Consider the following 20596-nt stretch of genomic DNA (forward strand, 5'->3'; position numbering starts at 1 on the left):
ATTTACCCCAAACCTCCCCATCCCTAAGTAACCATTTACCTACTCTGTAGATTTGCCTCCTCCAGACATTTTATATAAGTGTAGTCATAAAATATATGACCTTTTGTGACTGCCTCTTTCACTTAGCATAATGCTTTTAAGGTTTATTCATGCTGTAGCTTGAATCAGTGCTTCATTTCTTTTTCTTGCTAAATGACATTCTATTGTATGGATATACCACCTTTTATTTATCCATTTGTCAGCTGATGGACATTTGGGTTGTTTTTGCTTTTGGCTGCTGTGAATAATTCTGCTGTGAACTTTTGTGTCCAAGTTCTTGTGTGGACGTACGGTTTTATTTTCTCTAGGAGTGGAATTGCTGGGTCATCATCCTAGTAAGTTCTTAAGGGGTATGGGTGCCAGAATAGACAAAAGGTAAATTCTTCTGATTTTTGAAATCTTTTCAAGTAAAAGCCCCTTGACCCTAACTCCACCCTTACTGCCCGTATGTGTTTTCCTTCTCATGGCTGAGTGTCTGCCCACACTGCTGATATCTAAGAATTGAGACCTCTCTCTTTACTTTTTTTCCCCACTCATATCCTTTATGCCAGATAATAGATGCTCACCGACTTTGAAGCCTAAAGGTGTAATCTCTGACTTCTGATTCTGCAACAAATCTGTTTAGTGTGTTAACCATCCTGTCTGCTCTGTGTGCCCTGCCTTGGTTTCCTTTTGAGGGTGTCGTTAAGTACTGGCCAGGTTGGTATCCACAGAAATGAGAGGACTTTGGGAACATTTTGGAGTCAAACGATAAGAAGAGGAGCCCTAAGAAGATTTGTGTATCTTTGCTTGACTGGTCCTGAGTTTTCTTTCTCTTATAACAGTGGAAGGCTGTGGACAAGGTGGCTCCCAAGCCACATCCCTCCCCATGTATCTCCTCCTTTACTTCAGTGACTCACCCACAGACTCCTTTCCACAGGAATTATCATCACCCCACCTCCTTGCCACCAGTGGAGAACAGTTCATATCCTTACAATATGTCTCAGCCTTTTATTTTTAAATTAAAATTAAACTCTTCATTTTGAGATAATTGTAGTTCTCCTGCAGTTTAAAAAATAATACAGAGGGATCTGGTGTACCCTTGACCCAGTTTCCCCCAATGGTTGTGAGATCTTATAAAACTAAAGTACAATATCACAGCCAGGTTATTAACATTGATACAGTCAAGGTGCGAAACATTTCCATCACCACAAGGATCCTTATGTTGCCTTTTTATAGCCACATATTTTCCCTTCCCCACCCACCTGTTTCTTAACCCCTGGCAGCCCACTAATCTCTTCTCCATTTCTATAATTTTGTCATTTCAAGAATGTTATATAAATGGAATTATATTGGACATCTGGGTGGCTCAGTTGGTTAGGCATCTGCCTTCAGCTCAGGTCGTGATCCCAGGGTCCTGGGATTGAGCCCCACAGGGGGCTCCCTGCTCCACAGGGAGTCTGCTTCTCCCTCTTCCTTTGCCCCTCCCCCCACTTTTGTGCTCTCTCTCTCTCTCTCTCTCTCAAATAAATAAAATAAATAAAATCTTTAATAAATGGAATTATAGTTCACTCAGTCTAATTCCCTGGAGATTCAGCCAAGTTGTTGAGTGTACCAGTAGTTGGTTCCTTTTTATTTCTGAGAAGTATTCCACAATGTGAATGTACCATAGTTTGTTTAACCATCACCAGTTGAAGGACATCTGGGTTGTTTTCAGTTTGGGGCTGTGATGAATAAACCTATGAGAATTCATGCACAGGTTTTTGTGTGAACATATGTTGTCAATTCTTTTGGTGTAAATGCCCAGGAATATAATTGCTGGGTCATATGGTAGTTACACACTTAGTATTTTTTTTTTTAAAGATTTTATTTATTTGACAGAGAGAGACACAGCAAGAGAGGGGACACAAGCAGGGGGAGTGGGAGAGGGAGAAGCAGGCCTCCTGCTGAGCAGGGAGCCCGATGTGGGGCTTGATTCCAGGACCCTAGGATCATGACCTGAGCTAAAGGCAGATGCTTAATTGACTTGAGCCACCCAGGCGTCCCAAAGATGTGGTAGTTTTAATCTGCATTTCCCTAATGGTTAATGATGCTGTACATCTTTTCATGTGCTTATTTGCCATTTGTGTATCTTCTTTGGTGAAATGTCTTTTGCCTATTTTCTTTCTTTTTTTTTTTTTAAAGATTTTATTTATTTATTTGACAGAGAGAGACACAGCGAGAGAGAGAGCACAAGCAGGGGGAGTGGGAGAGGGAGAAGCAGGCTTCCCGCCAAGCAGGGAGCCCGATGCGGGGCTCGATCCCAGGACCCTGGGATCATGACCTGAGCTGAAGGCAGACGCTTAACGACTGAGCCACCCAGGCGCCCCCTTTTGCCTATTTTCTAATTGGATGTTTTTGGTTTTTACTATTGAGAATTCTTTATATATTCAACATACTAGTCCTCTGTTATATATATAGTTTGCAAATATGTTCTGTCCTTTTTTTTTTTTTTTAAAGATTTTATTTATTTATTCATGAGAGAGAGAGAGAGAAGCAGAGGCAGAGGGAGAAGCAGGCTCCCCGCGGAGCAGGGAGCCCGATGCGGGACTTGATCCCAGGACCCTGGGATCATGACCTGAGCTGAAGGCAGACGCTTAACTGACTGAGCCACCCAGGCGTCCCTGTCCTTTTTTTTTTTAAGATTTTATTTATTTATTTGAGAGCGAGAAAGCATGAGTGGGGAGGGGCAGAGGGAGAACAAGAAGCAGGCTCCTTGCTGAGCACGGAGCCTGATGTGGGGCTCGGTCCCGGGACTCCAGGATCATGGCCTGATCACCTGATAACTGACAGAGCCACCCAGGCACCCCTGTTCTATCAATCTTTAGCCTTTCTTTTTATCCCCTTCACAAGGTCTTTCACAAAGCAAAAGTTTTTAATTCTGATGAAGTCAGTTTATTAATTTTTTCTTTTAAGGATCATGCTTTAGGTATCTGAGAACTCTGTGACTAGTTCTAGATCCTGAAGATTTCCTCCTGTTTTTTTCCCGAGAAGTTTTACATTTTATATTTAAGGCTGTGATCCATTTTTGGTTAATTTTTGTATACTGTGTCAAGATTTTTTTTTCCTTATAGATGTCTAGTTGTTCCAGCACCATTTGTTGAAAAGACCATCTTTCCCCTATTACATTGCCCTTTTTTTGTACCTTTGTTAAAGATAGGTTAGGCATATTTGCAGGGGTCTATTTCTGAGTCCTCTGTTCTGTACCATTGATCTATGGGTCTGTCCCTCCATCAGTACTACAGAATCTGGATTACTGTGGCTATACAGTAAATCCTGAAATTGGGTAAACTTACTTTACTCTTTTTCAGGATTGTTATTTGCTACCCTAGATCCTTTCTCTTTCCATACAAATTTTAGAACACTATTTTCTATATCTACAAATACTCTCGCTGAGATTTTGATAAGAATGGTATTAAACCAGGGCGCCTGGGTGGCTCAGTCGTTAAGCATCTGCCTTCGGCTCAGGTCATGATCCCAGGGTCCTGGGATTGAGTCCCGCATCGGGCTCCCTGCTCTGCCGGGAGCCTGCTTCTCCCTCTCCCACTCCCACTCCCCTCTTGTGTTCCCTCTTTCTCTGTGTCTCTCTCTGTCAAATAAATAAATAAAATCTTAAAAAAAAAAAAAAGAATGGTATTAAACCTGTATATTACTTGGGGAGGATTGACATCTTTACTATGTTGAATCTTCCAGTTCATAAACATGGTAACCTCTGACTTTATACAGACCTCTTCATTTCTTTCATACGCATTTTGTAGTTTTCAACATAGGAGTCTTGTACCTTTGTCCTTAGATTTGCACCTGTTTCAGGGGTTTTTTTTGTTTTTTGTTTTTTTGCTTGTTTCTTTGTTTTGTGGTTGTTTAGCACTTATTTCTGAGGCCTGCCTCACTTGTAGGTTCCCAGTGGGACTGTAGGCACTATGGAACTCTCAGTTCTGTTTCCTGTGAGTCCTTTTCTCATTTTGTTTAGTGCAGCATTGGTTGGAAATTTGTGAAAATGAGTCCCTCAGTTTATTGGAATGAATCTTTCTTTTTCTCGTCCTCTTAATGGTGGTGTTTATCCCTAGGAATTGGGTGGGGCCCAGCTCCCTGGGACTCACTGATTGAGGAGATCTTTGTGCTCTGAAAAGCCCCCCTCTAAGGATTAGATTCCATTGTCTGTTCCAGGAATGGTGGTTCCTTCCAAGACCAAGATAGTGTGCCATTTTTCTACTCTGGTGTTGACCTGTGGACAGCCACACACCCTTCAAATAGTGCCCCGAGATGAGTATGACAACCCTACCAACAATTCTGCATCCTTGAGAGATGAGCACAATTACGGTGTGTCCATCCATGAGGTAAGCAGCTTCCCTTCCTCATCTGTGTGCTCCTTCTCTGTCATTCTCACCCCTTCTCATTCACTTCCTTTTGTCTCCACCCTGACTTCTGTGCTGTCCTTCCTTCGTCTGGCAGTGCCCATCTCATGAGTAATTATGAAACTTAGATCAGCTTGTAGATAGGAAAGTTCGTTGTAAAAAGTAAATTGCCATGCAGTAGGGACAATTCTATATGTTCAGTGATGCTCTGTTTTCCTCCCATAGCTCGGTCCTCAAGAAGAAGAGAGCACTGGTGTCTCGTTTGAGAAGTCAGTGACATCCAACAGGCAGACCTGCCAGGTGTTCTTGCGACTCACCCTGCATTCTCGTGGCTGCTTCCATGCCTGCATTTCATACCAAAATCAGCCAATCAATAATGGTGAATTTGACATTATTGTCCTAAGTGGTGAGTTGAAAGAAAAGCTGTGATTTAGTCCCATTCCCAGACCACTCGTTCTTTGTGTGTCTGCATCGTTCAGCCCAGCCTCACACACATTTGCTATTTGAACCAAACTTGGCTTAGAGTCCTGTGGACTAAAGGTCTAGTGATAGGTCATCTCTTTTCTCCCCCGTCTCCTACTTTAAAACCTTGTTCCTTGTTACACTTCAGAGAATGAGAAGAATATTGTTGAACGCAATGTGTCCACCTCAGGAGTGAGCATTTACTTTGAGGCTTATCTTTATAATGCTACCAACTGTACCAGCACGCCCTGGCACCTTCCGCCCATGCACATGAGCTCCTCCCAGCGCCGGCCTTCTACAGCTGTGGAGGAGGAAGATGAAGATTCACCCTCTGAGTGCCAGACCCCTGAGAAGGTGAAGAAACCAAAGAAGGTGTACTGCTATGTGTCACCAAAGGTTGGACCTCCCATTCTTTTTTTTTTTTTTGAGAGTTTATTTGAGATAGAGCACGCGTGTGAGAGAGAAAGCACGAGCGGGGGCAGAAGGAGAGGGAGAGGCAGGCTCCCCACTGAACAGGGAGCCCGATGCAGGGCTCAATCCCAGGACCCCGGGATCGTGACCTCAGCCAAAGGCAGACACTTAACCAACTGAGCCACCCAGGCGGCCCTAGACCTCCCATTTCTTGTCTCAAAATCCCCCTGCCTGAACCTGCATATAATCGGCCGTTGGTAAAAAACCACAAAGTATTAGTGTGAGAATCAGGGCAAGATCATTGACTTGTAGGGTTTCTGGGATACTAAGAGAGGCTACTTAAGGTTGAGCAGCAGATTGTGCCCCCTCTTTTGCTGCACCTGTTTGGCTTGGACGAGGTGAAAACTCTCTCTAGAGATTCTGCGTACCCTGGTGCTTTAGGCACCAGAGGTGGTCTTTGATTACTCCTGGGAAGATTTTTCAAGGCATGGCTCTTAGAATTTTAAAGAAAGCTACTTTTGACCATTAAAAATTTTTCGCTGGTATAAAAATTACTGTTGGCCCTTTATGCTGTTTTGAAACAATTTGCTCTTTCATTCTGTGCTTTGTGAAACCACAATAGATGCATGTCACTATCAGGCAACAAGATTGGAATAGAGAAATTTTGGCAGAGGCAAGGAGGTGAGCTCCCAAGGCCCCTGAGCTGAGAGGCACTTTGTGTTAGGAATTTTCTTTTTAATGTTTATATTTTGCTTAGTCATTCAGATCGCAGAAAAAAAGAACTCTTGAAACATCCTGTTACATCCCTTTAATCTCATAACCAAAACAGAGTACTAATTTCGTTCTACTTCAGACTTTGCTACGTGTCATTTATCATTTAAAAATCTAGCCCTACTTTGGACTAGGGGAATGGGAATGAGGGCCAGGGTGAGGTAATGAAACAAGATTGACTATGAAGTGATAACTGTTAGGGCTCATTGTACCATTTTCTCTTCTTTAGTATGTGTTTGAAATTTTCTTCATGAAGAATTTTTTAAAAATCAAAAAGTCCTGATCTATACATGTAGATGACAGTATTTTTAAATTAAAAGTTACTGTTTTGTCTTTTCCTTTTTTTATAACAGTATAAAGAGACCCTTCTTTAGTCTTACGTATTTTTATGAACTTTTTTGTTTGAACCCACACCACCACCTTCATACATACCCCCACCCCTCACCTGCCCTCCCGTGACAGATCCTTGGTACCATTCTAATAGAGTTAAAGCAGTGGGTGTAGGCCATTGGTATCTCCTGTCCATTGAGGAATTTTGAGCAGCACCCAGCTGAACAGAGGGAGATTTTGATAGTTTCTAGGTGAAATGTTTACTCCTAAAGTAAAACCTGATCTCAGACATTTAGAAATGGTGGTGAAACTTGAATGTTAAAATTATGAAATGTCTCTATGTGAAATTGCATTGTCAGAGTAATATTTTTGATTTGCGTGTTTTAAGATAGAATTGATGTTATTGATTTGATGTTAGTACTAAAAAACTATCCTCTTTGTCCCTATAGGGAAAAGGTTATGAGGAATGGAGTAGGGACTCTGATTTTTTTATTATGATACCCCAATAGACCCTTTCTATTTATCATTCACTTCCTTTTCTGTATTTTCGTCCTCCAGCAATTCTCAGTGAAGGAGTTCTACCTGAAAATCATTCCCTGGCGCCTTTATACCTTCCGAGTGTGCCCAGGAACAAAAGTAAGTTGGACCTTACATCTGGTTCATGCTGAGGAGACTTCAACCCTGGAATGTTTCCGCCTTTTCTTTTTTACTAGAAGGGCTTTTGGTGTTTCTGGAAGTTCTTATCGTGCACACAGGATTCATTGCCAAATCAAGAAAGGGTCCTTTTCTCCTCACAACATGGCATGAAGAAAATAGAAGTTCTAGAGGGACACATGCCTACAGAAACAGGAGTTAGTAGCAAGTCAGAATTCTTCAACAGTTATCTTTTGCCACTGAGACTAAGTTAATGGAGAGGGCGTTGGCAGTTCTGGCCCAAACTTGGTTTCCCAGTGTGCTGAAGTAAACTCTTTTAGAATGAGCATTCTCATGTATTAAAAACATTTGTTTTAACTTCTCTGAGCTTTTGAAATCTAAAAGTGAATTGCTTTCCTCCAGCCAGTCTGCCCAACCTCATCAGGTAGTCATTTGTATCTTATATATCTTTTTTTTAAGATTTTATTTATTTATTTGAGAAAGAGAGTACGAGCAGGGGGAGGGGCAGAAGGAGAAGCAGGCTCCCCACTGAGCAGGGAGCCCAACCTGGAGCTCGATCCCAGGACCCTGGGATCATGACCTGAGCCAAGGCAGACACTTAACCGACTGAGCCACCAGGTACCCCTGTATCTTATATATCTTTACTGCCTTCATCCTTCTTACATTTTATGTTAGGAGGGCTGTAGTGTTGCCTGTGATCCTCACTAAATCCAGTCTCTGTGACTCAAATAATTTAAAGTACAATTGGATTATAGAACACTGAGATGAAGAACAAGGCGAGGGCGCCTGGGTGGCTCAGTCGTTAAGCGTCTGCCTTCGGCTCAGGTCATGGTCCCAAGGTCCTGGGATCGAGCCCCGCATCGGGCTCCCTGCTCCGCGGGAAGCCTGCTTCTCCCACTCCCCCTGCTTGTGTTCCTGCTCTCTCTGTCTCTCTCTCTGTCAAATAAATAAATAAATAAATAAATAAAATCTTAAAAAAAAAACCAAGGCAATATACTCCTAGGAGATGCTCACTTAGAGAAGACAGGCTTAATTTGTTTATTGGTTGGTACCGAAGGTTAGGGATATGGAAAGTTTTTGCTGGATTTGAGGGTTTTATAGATTAACGCCTTCTTTTTTTTCCTTTGTTAGTTTTCATACCTTGGCCCTGACCCTGTTCATAAGCTCCTCACACTGGTGGTAGATGATGGCATTCAACCACCTGTGGAGCTTAGCTGTAAGGAGAGGAACATTCTAGCAGCCACTTTCATCCGCTCCCTCCATAAGAATATAGGTAAGATTGGACAGGGATTCCGACAGGAAAGGCAACGAACCCAGCCACCCTGGGCATCTGAAGGTGCGGGGTGGGCTGCACAGATGTCTTGTAATGAGGCTGTCATCATGATGGATCTTTTTACTCCTCAGGAGGCTCTGAGACCTTTCAGGACAAGGTGAACTTCTTCCAGCGAGAGCTTCGGCAGGTACATATGAAAAGACCACATTCCAAAGTCACCCTGAAGGTCAGCAGACATACCTTGTTGGAATCGGTGCGTAAAGTTTCATTTCCATCATCAGTTGTCAGGGTTTTGCAACTAGAAACTTCTTTGGTGTTTGGTTTTATCCTCCAGGTCATCTTTCTTAGGGAACCCAAATTTGTCTTCTCTTTAAACATATCTATTAAAGACTGCTCTTCTCTGTGTCTGATTTTACTAAGTTTGGGGTGGATTTGTTCAAGACATATGACTGAGGGGAGAGACTAGTTGACACATTGGCTTTACAATCTGTACTGAGCTAGTTCCTGAACCATCTCATGGAACTTCTCCGTGGGGGAGGTAGAAGCAGTTGTTACAGAAGAGCATTCTTGTTCTTGAATCCCTGGAAGAGAAGAGCTTTTGTTGGGTTAAAAGGAAATGATTTCTGTTGTCACTCTGGTCTGATGTAAAAGGAACACCTGATGTGTGTCTGTCTCCACCGAGCAGACACTGGCATAGCTCTCGCATTCCTCAAGAATGAGAAGCCTTGGTCCCTGTCCAGAAAGTGTTTGTGATGTTTGGCTCTGGTAGGTGTGACTGGAAACCCCTTTTCTCAGCCACATTGTCCGTGTGGCATGGCTCCCTGTCTGAACGCAGCCTTGGGGATAGAGAGTTCCAGTGGACGCTGTGCTTCACTGAAAACCAGGACTCCTTGGTTCTCTTGCTGACAGCTTACTAATTTGAGTCCTTTTATTTCTTTATGTAAGAGTTTTCTCATTAGTAAAATGAACATTTAAAAAAAAAAACTTCAACTTCCCAACAAAGCAACAGTGTAAAGATGAATTAAATTGTTTTTTAAAATCTTAAAATTTCTTCCGGAGATGTGTGCATTTTAAATATGAAATGATATGATTAAAGTTTATGAGTACTGTATCTCCTCCAAATACTAACAGTTAAAGGGACAGTGGCAATGTTCTTGTCTCTAACACCCAAGAGATGCCTGCCGGTCTTCTGACAGTTTCCTTCCCTTAACTGCTTTTCAGTCTCTGAAAGCCACTCGGAATTTCTCCATCTCAGACTGGAGCAAGAACTTTGAAGTGGTTTTCCAAGATGAAGAAGGTCAGTTTTAAAAGCTTATGTTCATTTTCTTTAACTCTCTTCCCCATTCCTCCCCTCCTCCTTACCTGCTCTACACAAATCACAAAAATATACCCCCTACCCCTGCCCCTGCCCCTGCCCAAGCATATTTTTCCAAAGGAAAAAGAAGTCATGAGTTGAAGCAGAAAAGGGGGTGTTGTCAGGCCAGGTGGCTTGGTGGAGCTGTAGAGCGCAGACACGGGAACTGGGGGGAGGGCGGGTAAGCTCCAAGAGTCTGGACCGGATGGGAAAGTAACCTTGTAGAACAAGAGAAATGTCCATTTCCTGGGACCTCTGATCTCCTGTGTTTCCATACTAGGGGGCATTAACCTAGTGAGTAGAATATCTTGAATCCTATAATCCTACAGAAAGGGGTGGGATTTCAAAAAAAAAAAAAGCCACCGTTTATGTGGGTGAGGGGAGTGGGGAAACACTAATGTGGGATGGAAGGAAGGTGGAGAGTGTCGAACGATGAATCGATGAGCACAAGTGATAAGAGGTGGTAGGTCAGAATCGCTTTTTTTTTTTTTTTAAGATTTATTTAGAGAGAGAGTGCGTGTGCCAGCAGGGGGAAGGGCAGAGAGAGGAGGGAGAGAGAGGGAGAGCATCCTAAGCAGACTCCCTGCTGAGCGCAGAGCCCAGTTCGGGGCTCGATCTCATGACCCTGAGACCATGACATGAACCGAAGTCAGGAGTTGGATGCTTAACCAACTGAGCCACCCAAAGCACCCCACATTTTATTTTTATTATACTTTTCAGCTCTGGACTGGGGAGGGCCTCGCCGGGAATGGTTTGAGCTCATCTGCAAAGCACTATTTGATACCACCAATCAACTCTTCACCCGATTCAGTGACAACAACCAAGCATTAGTGAGTTTATGACTTCCTCATGGGTGGGTGGAAAATGTCAATTGTGTTATAATGGATAGTCTAAGAAGGATTTGAGATCCTGAAACTGTCCTGGGAATTTGACAACCTGTGTCTTTTTCTTAATTTTGATACTGACAATATGAACCCAAATTAGATTGCCTCCCTCCTCTTTGCCTTTATTATTTCGTCTGTAAAATAAGAGAAGCAGATAGATGAGTATTTGACTAAAATATAGTGCAGTGGCTATCTGCTAATTATTATAATGATTAGGCCACTTTCTCAAACCACACCTAAAGCCATTGTATTCTGTACTAGATCTTTGACTAGGCAGAGGTATCGGAGTAGAGAAGTAGACTTTGTTTGAAAGAAGTTCTGGTTTAGGGTAAAGGTATCACATCATCCACTGGTTAACTTCTATACTCAGCCAGGGACTACAAACTTAATGTGAAATTTTTCTACTTACTGTAGGTCCCTCTTTGCCCTCCATCTTCCAGTCACTCTAAATTACTCATGGTAGCTACTGAATAACTAATGTCATTTAGATGACTCTTTGATTCTAACACTGAAATTCTTGCTACCTTGGGATAGAGTTGATGGGGAGGGTCTTTCCGGAACTAAGCTTGAAGAAAAATGGCCCAGAGCCTTTTAATCTCTTTCTTTGACAGGTACATCCCAACCCTAATCGCCCCGCTCATCTGCGCTTGAAGATGTATGAGTTTGCAGGGCGGCTGGTGGGCAAGTGTCTCTATGAGTCCTCTCTAGGAGGAGCCTACAAGCAACTGGTCCGAGCTCGCTTCACCCGCTCTTTTTTGGCCCAAATCATAGGACTACGTATGCATTACAAGGTAAAGTCTTAGGTATACATTTTTTTACCAAGGACTCTGGCCATTAATTCTGGAATCCCTCCGCCCTGAGCTCATTATTCTTAAGGTTGAAGGGGTAAATGGTTCCAAACAGTTACAGATTTCATTTCTGGGTAAGAGTCATCACGTTCTGTTCTTTCTGTCTTCTCAGTACTTTGAAACAGATGACCCAGAATTCTACAAATCTAAAGTTTGCTTCATCCTCAACAATGACATGAGTGAGATGGAGCTGGTCTTTGCAGAAGAGAAATATAACAAATCAGGTCAATTGGATAAGGTGAGAAAGAGAACCAAAGCCTGTGGGTCCCATGGTTCCCGGCCTCCTCTGGAGCAGGGCTACCTAATGGAGCTTTCTGTAATTATGGAAATGTTGTTAATCTGTGCTGTCTTTGAATACCCAAAATGTGCCTGGTTATTCACCAAGGAACTGAATTTTTCACTTTATTTTATTCTCATTAAATGTAAATAGGCATGTGAGGCTAGTGGCAACCATATCAGGACACTGCATCCCACACGTGATGATCTTGGTCCATATGATGGAGCAAAAGACATATGTACCCAAATAGCCCACCCATTCCTACTTCCCAGTAGAAAAAGAACTGAGTGAAAATCAAGTGTCCCTGCACAAGCAGCTTTGGGAGGGACGGCAGTACCTTTCTCAACTTAAGTGGTCGTGAAATAGGTAACTCCTATTTTAACGCTGTGCCTGTGTATTTTTCGGCTTTTTTACTAGAAAATTATTGGCCGAAAACATTTCTTTTTTAATTTAATTAAAAAAAATTTTTTTTAATTAAAAAAATTTTCTTTTTGGCCAAAAACATTTCCTTTTTTTAAGATTTTATTTATTTATTTGACAGAGAGAGAGAGAGATCACAAGTAGGCAAACAGGCAGGCAGGCAGAGGGAGAAGAAGGCTTCCCACTGAGCAGGGAGCCCGATGTGGGGCTCGGTCCCAGGACCCTGGGATCATGACCTGAGCTGAAGGCAGACGCTCAACTGACTGAGCCACCCAGTCACCTCAGCCAAAAACATTTCTGATGCAAATTTGATTCTGTTTATGTTATGGGGTTAAATAGTATCAGATGGTGATGACAGTAAAGTTGCAGTAATACACCATCGAAAGCAAAATAGCAACAACTAACGAATTGTGACCACTGATACCATTGTATGCATAATCCCGTGGCCTCCGGGAACACATTGGGAAGATAAATGAACAGTGGTTCCCATCTTAGAATTTCTGAAATCTAAAAAGACTTCTTCACTACTTACCTGGCCTTATTTATTGTCAGATAAATCAGCTCAGGGGTTTAAGAGAAAAGGTCATGAGGGGCTTAATTTTGGATCATAGAGACATCAGCATATTGCTAACAAGGAACCATGACACCGTCCTGTTGCATCACCGTGGTTTGACCTGGTCAGAGAAGACTCCCTCCGATACCCTAGTAGCCAGTGGATTAGGCAACAGTGGTAGGACCGCTGAAGCTTAGTAACTGTATAAAACCAGATGTGTTGAGAGGTTGAGTGTGCCGCAGAAACTCATGACTGTGGCTGGGTTTACAGGCCATACCGGGCAGGTGTCATCTAATCAATTCCCATCCACAGCCTCCCCCATCTGTCTTTGCCTTTTCTTTCAGGTTGTAGAACTCATGACAGGTGGAGCTCAAACCCCAGTCACCAATGCAAATAAAATCTTCTATTTAAATTTATTGGCCCAATATCGTCTGGCCAGTCAAGTGAAAGAGGAGGTGGAACACTTCCTAAAAGGTGAGAGCCCGTCTACTCTCGGCCTTGAGATTAAAAACTCCTGAATCCATGGTGTGGGTATGGCTTTAACTCGGCCACTTTGTTTCAGGCCTGAATGAGTTGGTCCCTGAGAACCTTTTGGCTATTTTTGATGAAAACGAGCTTGAGGTAAGTGCTTACAATTGCAGAACCCCCCATTCTTGACCGGGTAAGTGAGTGTGCCCACAGGAACCAGCTCCTTACACCTTCTGTTGTGAGATGCAGTGGGAAAGTCCTTCATGCAAGAGTTGGTTTCACTTTTGTCACTCTTCCATGCATTGCCCCTGTCTCCAGCTTTCAGAACGTTAGAATGTGAACATTAGAAACCAAATAACTAATTATTTTTGAAGAGTAATAATTAATAGTCATTTATTCATCCAGTATTAGTGATACAGGTTGAAGAGTAAAGAACCTGGTATTGTGTACAGTCCTTGTAAATCCTGTGACACTTGAAGTTGATTTAAGGGAATAATAGAATTTATTTGTTCAGGAGACATGGATGTTTGAAGCACTGGAGAGCTAGCAGTGAATAGGACAGAGTCCCTGCCCTCATGGAGCTACATTCCAGGGAAGGAGACAACCCAAAAGATGGGACAAATTTCACAGTTTTTTGCTACAACACTATACAGTCAATGTATTCTTATTGCAGACCCTGTAACAACCGAAAAATGGACCTAAGATGGTGAATACCATTCTGTAATTATCAAAATAGAAGTTGTGGGCAAAAAATAAAATCAGGTGGTCATTGATCTGTTGCTCACAAATGATACATACATGGCAAGGTATTGGTTCCAACTTGCCACAGCCTTTATGAGGAGTGTGTTTTTGCAAACCGTTTCCTATAAGGAGATTCCTCTTCAGAAATGAGAAAACAAAAAATAGTTTCTGGTGGTCTTGTACAGTGTTTATTCTTATTAACTGAATTGGCCTTGAGAACAAGAATCAAAGTCGTGTGCGATTTTTGTCACATTTGTACCTTCAGACATGAAATTCAAACAAAATGAATGCTCCATCTCTCACCCTTAAGTTTCCAATAGACCTGTCACCTAATGCTGTTATTTTTTGGGCTGAGGAACATCAACTGTATTTCGGTTTATCATGAAGCATAACCTTTGTAACAATTTGTAAAAGTGAGGAGGAAGAAAGGACACAGTCTCTTAGAGTTGTTCCACACCCTACTCGTACTCATTAGCTTAGCAGGTTCTTTTTGAAGGAGCCAAAGCTCCTCAGGCTTAATTTGGGCTTTTCTTGTCTCTTGATGAGGACATATCATTCTTTAGAGCTATTGAAGGAGTACTCGTAGTCTGCTAAGTCACCTGCTGGATCCAGAACCAAATTAGGACATCAGCAAGAGGTTCAGGCTTCTGATAGCATTAATTTCTCATTTTTTAGTATACTTTTTAATTTATCTGACCAAGTAGAGGCAGGGAAGAGAAGGTGGTAAAAGTTCAATCCACAAAAGAAGGATGGATCCTGGGAAACAGGAAGGGCCATCTGACAAATTCATAAATGGAGCTGGGGGTTTTCATCAAAGGGGAGGGGCCTGCCTTTTCTTCCTGGTATTCCTAGGCCATGTCCAGAACAGTCTCAGTCAATACTTGGTTCTCTATTTGTCTTTTGTTTCAATTCCAAATAATCTGCAGCAGTAGTTCTTTGTTTTTTGTTTTTTAAGATTTATTTATTTATTTTAGAGAAGAGACAGAGCACATGTGCGCGAGCGGAGGGAAAGGAAGGGAGAGAAGCCAACTTCCCACTGAGCGCAGAGCCTGACACAGGGCTCGATCCCATGACCCCAGGGTCATGACCTGAGCTGGAATCAAGAGTCAGACACTTAGCCGACTGAGCCGCCCAGGCGCCCCCACACAGCAGTAGTTCTAAATTAGAGGTGCACATCGGTAACGGGAAACTTTTTCAAAATACACAAGTTCCTAACCCATTCCTGGAGATTTTGGTTCAGCAGGTCTAGGGTAAGGCCACAATAATATACAATAATATACAATATTTTTTTAAAAGCTGTGGGATTTTTTTTTTAACCACACTGGTTAGGAACCATTGGTCTGTTATAATTGATTTTCCTAAAGCAGAGTTCTGGCATTATGTATGATCTCACCTTCTGGTCTTTTTCCTGGTGTTTCCTTTATTCCATGTTTTGCATGTTAACATAGGCTCTTTGGACCTTTTATTGGGTGTTTGTCTCCGACTGTCCTAGTAACACCTGACTGTCTTCTCCAGCTGCTGATGTGTGGGACTGGGGACATCAGTGTGTCTGACTTCAAAGCCCATGCAGTGGTTGTTGGCGGCTCATGGCATTTCAGAGAAAAGGTAAGTGGGCCAGACTTCTTTTCACTGGGTTTGTGCCATGTGGCAAGGAAAGACTTTAGAGTCAGAGAGGCAGACACTTCAACTGGGGAAAAAAATGGTACACGAGGGAAAGACAGCTGATTGTCCAAGCAGAAGGGAGCCCTGGTCCCTAAGGGCGGCTGTGCCATCTGCCGCAGGAGTGGTACATTAGAAAGGCCGAGAAACAGAACCAGCCAGTCAGGCCTGCCCCGCTGCTGGTGTGACAGGGTAAATGTCTGGAGTAGTTGTCGGCTCTCACCGTCACTACCCGTGTCCCCCACTTCCGGCTGTCCTCCTCTTTCCCCAGGGTCCAGTGCCAGGCTGCACACTGAGTGTGACCCCCACCTTGTGCTCTCCCTGCCAGGTCATGAGGTGGTTCTGGACCGTGGTGTCCAGTCTGACCCAGGAGGAGTTGGCTCGGCTGCTGCAGTTCACGACGGGCTCCTCTCAGCTACCACCCGGAGGTTTTGCCGCCCTCTGTCCCTCGTTCCAGATTATTGCCGCTCCGACCCACAGCACGCTCCCGACGGCGCACACGTGGTAGGTCGCACGCTGCCCAGGGCACACTCCTGGTGGGGGAGGCTCTTCCAGCCCTGGTCGGGGTTTTTGGTGGTGTGAGTTAATCACTTCTCCCCTTGCCCTTCAGTTTTAACCAGCTGTGCCTCCCCACATATGACTCGTACGAAGAGGTGCACAGGATGCTGCAGCTGGCCATCAGTGAGGGCTGCGAGGGCTTCGGCATGCTCTGACCACTCTCCTGCCACCCCCCGGGCCCCCGTGCTTCCTGGAGCACCTGGGTGCACCTAACACCGTGACAACCACTGACCCTAACGCGTCTCCATCGGCCAGAAGCTGCTGCATGCTCCCCCGTGTCTGGAGGACTGGCTCGCCTACGAGCCGGGTTGCTCCCTCACTTTCCCCTCCACCTCTCCCCCACCGGCCACTTCGGCACGGCGTGGAGTCTGAGCTGCTCACTCATGAGAAGAGGACCACGCTGCTGTCACTTCACTTGGTTCTCAGAAGATCTCGGGAGCTGAGGGAGATTACACAAATGGCTCGGCTTCCTTAGCAGGCTGGGGCCCGCCTTGCTCAGCCTCCTGTGCCGATGCCCCGACAGGTCCCTCTGCGGCCCGCATTACTTGCCCTTCGGCGACGTGAGTCCTTCCTGGGCACAGGGCAATGGCCCCTTCCCACCAGGAGCCGGGAGAAGCATAGATAGCAAGTGACCCACATGAGCAGTCCTCATTTTCGTCCCTCTGCACCATGGCGGCCTCAGGTCCACCACTGGTCTACCTCGAAGGGGGACTGATGGCACAAAAGGATCTTTTTTTGTGGTGTCAGAACTGGAAAAGGAGCTTTTTTCCCTGAAGGCATTTCTGGATATGATCATTAATCCATAAAGAACTCTCTAAGCTTTTTCTTGAGTTTGAGCCAGTGAGAAAAAACAGACCCAAGAATGTGAAAGATAGCTGGGCCATAGCTTCCAGTGCTGAAAATGATTTTCCTTTAGGGCACGTCTAGGCCTCTGGCTGGCCTGGAAGACTACTGATGTTTGTCCCTGAGTTTGTCCTATACACTGAGGTGTGGCTGGGCCTGGCCGCTTAGCTCCACCTTATGCAGTCTGCTAAGAGCTAGGGATTCTTTAGCTTTCTACGGAAGAAAATTTTGTAGCAAGGGTTTGGGGTAGTAAGAATAGCATGCTAAGACTCCCTGACTCTCTCCTTGCTTAGTATTCTCTGGCGGCACTGAGGCAAGGGAAAAGGGATCAGTGGCTGAAGTGCTTAATCACAGGTCTGCGGGGTCCGACAGCAAACACCCAGTGGCCCACTGACCTCCTTCCCTCTCTAAGCTGCCAGCAAGAGCCCCTGAGGAGGGAGGACGATCTAGTAGGTTCACTGTTACACGGTGACTGAAGAGAAACTGCCACTGGCTCTTGGTAAGTCACACCATCCTTTTTCATGACAATTTGAATGCAGCCATTTTCAAGACTCAATATCTCATAAACTTCCCGAATCTCTGTTTTTAAGAAGGCTTTGCTGCAAGCTACCATTCTCAACGGGGCATTCAACCCTGATTACAAGCCATCTTTACTGCCAAAACCAGCAAGTCCACAGAGTCCGGGGATGAGGCGGGGCTTGTGGCCGTGCCTCGGCCTCCTGGAAGCCTGTCTGAGCCCTCCTGTTCCCAGGGACCACGAGGAACCAGCCCTCCTGAGCTGCTCCTGCTGCGGCCTGATCTCACTCCTTTGCGGTTGTCATTTGTCCTTCTTGGCGTGGGTGCTGACCTCACTCGTTCTTGGGTCCAGGATCCAGCATCAGGGCCTCGACACCCCCAGCCAGGGTCCTCCAGGCCACACGGTCACTGCTGTCCTCAGGGACCAGGACAAGGTGCTGCTGCTTGCTCCAGCGTTTTCCCATGGGACAGATACAGGCAAGTTTCATCATCACCCTGGAAACATGATGCTGCCCCTCGGGCCTAGAGAGGGGTTTCCAGCTGGGGGCTCAGGGGCTGGTTCTGCTGTCTTTGGCAGCTCTTCTCTTCTGGATTCTGCGTTCTCCCCTCCAGTGGCCCTCTGGAGACCAATGCTGGAGCTCGATTTGATTTTCTTGGCGAGATCTGTCCTTTTCAGCTCTGGTCGTAGCACTTTTTGGCTCATCCTGGGTGTTACTACAGCCCGGCTGTGGCAGCTTGCAGCCCTGTGGTGGGCCTCAGCCCCAGGGTCTTGGTTGAACATAAACCCTTTGGTACTGTTGTGGTTTTCTATTCTTCCAGTGTACTCTGTCTCGTAAGTCTGTTCCAAAGTATCTTTGCCCTGTTTGGCCTTTTCTTTTACCTTTCTTTCTAACCCTGCTGTGCTACCAGCCAGTATGGGGAAAAGGTACAACATGTCAGGAGGAAGAATACCTGTTACTTCTTGGGCAATTGTGAATTTCACGTTTCTTATTTTGGCCAGTTCTTTGATTTATGCTCCTGTGGCCCAGGTACTTGGGGGGCCATGTGAACGGCTGGCCTTGTAGTGTCTTGGAAGGAGACCAAGCCAGCACCGAGTGAACACCAAGGAGAGCATCAGCGTGTTTTCTAGAGACCAAGCGCTGCTGCAGATCCGTCAGGCCAGGCAAAGGGGCCAGACCGCTGCAGCGATAGTGTAAATATTTTGTACAGTAAATAAATCAATATTGAAAAGGACTAAGGAGCAAGTGACTTCTTTAAGTGGCGATTCAGGGCTCAGACTGGAGGCGGGGAAGGAAAAGAAAGATCTAGAAATGTTTTTGCACATCCCCAAGTAAATCCTTCAGAAGCCATGAGCTCAGGGTAGAGTGTACCTGCAGAGCCCTGGCCCGTCCTGGGCTTCTCGCTCTTTCACCCTTCCCTCATTGCTGTCCCTGATGCCAGGTGGGGCCACGGTGCAGGACACCGGCTTGTGCTCAGCTCCTGAAGAAGAAACCAGTTTGGCAAGAGCAGAGGATGTCTGTTCTCGTGAGTCTTTTAAATGTTCATTTAAATGTTTGATATAAGAAACTCGGCATAGAAAATTTGGAAATGAAAAGAGCCCAAGAGAAATCATTCACCTGCCATCCAGAGGTAACCACTGTTCACTGATGTACGTAGCCTTCTGGTTTGTGTACAGTCACCTTTATTTCCACACCTCCTCCTCCCAAGCGAGCTAGGCGTGGCAGACAAAATCACTGCTTCTCAAACGTTTGTGGGTGGCAGGCTGTACCAATTCTTTTGCAACCAAAGGTGGAGAAAACCAAGGGGACCTAGAGGGAAAAGTAGCAGGGACCCTGGCTTTGCTGGGAAAGTAATCACGGTGTCATTACACATTGGTTCCCAATCTGGAAAGTCAAAAAAAAAAAAAAATACCCTTTGGAATTGTTTTTAAAATACTGATTTTTGCCCCATCTCCCAGACCTGGTGAATTGGAATCTTAGTTTGAACACCACTGTTTCAGAGTGCATTCACTCTACTCCCACCTCCTCAAGCTCCTCGGTGATATGAGATGTCCTTAGAAAACCCAAATTCAGTCCCTCTAACTTCATATTTTTAGGTTAACAGTCTTTCGTCTTTTACACTTGCTGCTGTTGTGGCTTTGAGTGGCCGTGAACATTCATCACTGATTCATTTCAGCCTATCATAAAGTTATTCCTTTTTTTTTTTTTTTTAAGATATTTATTTATTTGAGAGCGAGAGCAGGGGGAGGAGCAGAGGGAGAGGGACAGGCAGACTCCACACTGAGCAGGGAACCCGATGCGGGACTCAGTCCCAGGACCCTGAGATCATGACCTGAGCCAGAACCAAGAACTGAACACTTTAACCGACTGAGCCATCCAGGTGCCCCCTATCATAAAGTTATTCTTAAGACTCAAGACGGCGGTAGGATTGTTCTCAAATTAACACTGAAAACTAGCGTCAGCCTCGCGTGAACTGTTACTTCTGGCCCACTGCAGAGAGAGCCGTCAGACCTCTGCCCAGCCACACTTCTCTCTCGTAGGAGCACAGTAGAGCTTCTCTGGCAGGTGGATTGAAGCAGGGCCTCTACTTGTGCTTCACATAGACCCCCAAGCATAATAGTACAGCTCTAGGTGTTCTGTAATACTTTTACTTAAAAATGAATTTACTTTTTTCTTTTATTTTGAGATGTAACATAGATAAAAAAAAAAAGGTCCACAAGCATGTACAATTTAATAAATAATTATAAAGGAAACACACATGTAACCACCACCCAAGTCAAGAAATAAAACGTCACAGCACTGCAGAGCTAGTCTCATCCCACCCCTCCAGAGGTAACTATTATCTTGATTTTTATGGTCATTGTTGCACCGATTCCCTTTTTAAACAGTCTGTCCTAAAAGTCACAGTGGGGAGGGGAAAAATAAGAGGCCGTGTGATCTCTTGATAAGATACTAACCAAGGTCAATTTCTCTATTGTAATTAACTACACATCACAATTAGTTTAAAGAGAAGTTTGAGATCATTGTGCCATAAGGATCTAGTTTAGATTCTTGATGCTGAATCTGATGAATCAAAGACATATTCAAAGACAATAAGGTCTCTCTGCAAAGACTTTCCCACAGGTATTCTAAATTGAATACTGCTTTGCTTTTATACCCTGAA

The 20596-nt window shown here is 44.5% G+C and overlaps 1 protein-coding gene across 4 annotated transcripts in view; it reads left to right on the plus strand.

Annotated features, from left to right (window-relative positions):
* Positions 1 to 19006, plus strand: part of AREL1 (apoptosis resistant E3 ubiquitin protein ligase 1) — a 42848-nt gene extending 23842 nt beyond the window's left edge. For 3 of the 4 annotated variants that reach the window (XM_034993149.1, XM_034993150.1, XM_034993152.1), the window contains 15 exons: positions 4225 to 4394; positions 4638 to 4818; positions 5023 to 5270; positions 6945 to 7022; positions 8172 to 8313; positions 8445 to 8566; positions 9535 to 9610; positions 10388 to 10497; positions 11163 to 11342; positions 11512 to 11637; positions 12994 to 13123; positions 13212 to 13270; positions 15374 to 15463; positions 15846 to 16021; positions 16128 to 19006. In XM_034993149.1, coding sequence (XP_034849040.1) covers positions 4225 to 4394; positions 4638 to 4818; positions 5023 to 5270; positions 6945 to 7022; positions 8172 to 8313; positions 8445 to 8566; positions 9535 to 9610; positions 10388 to 10497; positions 11163 to 11342; positions 11512 to 11637; positions 12994 to 13123; positions 13212 to 13270; positions 15374 to 15463; positions 15846 to 16021; positions 16128 to 16230 — 1991 coding nt within the window. In that variant the 3' untranslated portion in view covers positions 16231 to 19006. The remainder of the gene's footprint in view (positions 1 to 4224; positions 4395 to 4637; positions 4819 to 5022; positions 5271 to 6944; positions 7023 to 8171; positions 8314 to 8444; positions 8567 to 9534; positions 9611 to 10387; positions 10498 to 11162; positions 11343 to 11511; positions 11638 to 12993; positions 13124 to 13211; positions 13271 to 15373; positions 15464 to 15845; positions 16022 to 16127) is intronic. The other variant, XM_034993151.1, reaches the window with a different exon arrangement.
* Positions 19007 to 20596: the final 1590 nt, after the last annotated feature.

The sequence above is a fragment of the Mirounga leonina genome, unplaced genomic scaffold (genome assembly GCF_011800145.1).
Source record: "Mirounga leonina isolate KUSES-001 unplaced genomic scaffold, KU_Mleo_1.0 Mir_82, whole genome shotgun sequence".
Taxonomy (NCBI): domain Eukaryota; kingdom Metazoa; phylum Chordata; class Mammalia; order Carnivora; family Phocidae; genus Mirounga; species Mirounga leonina.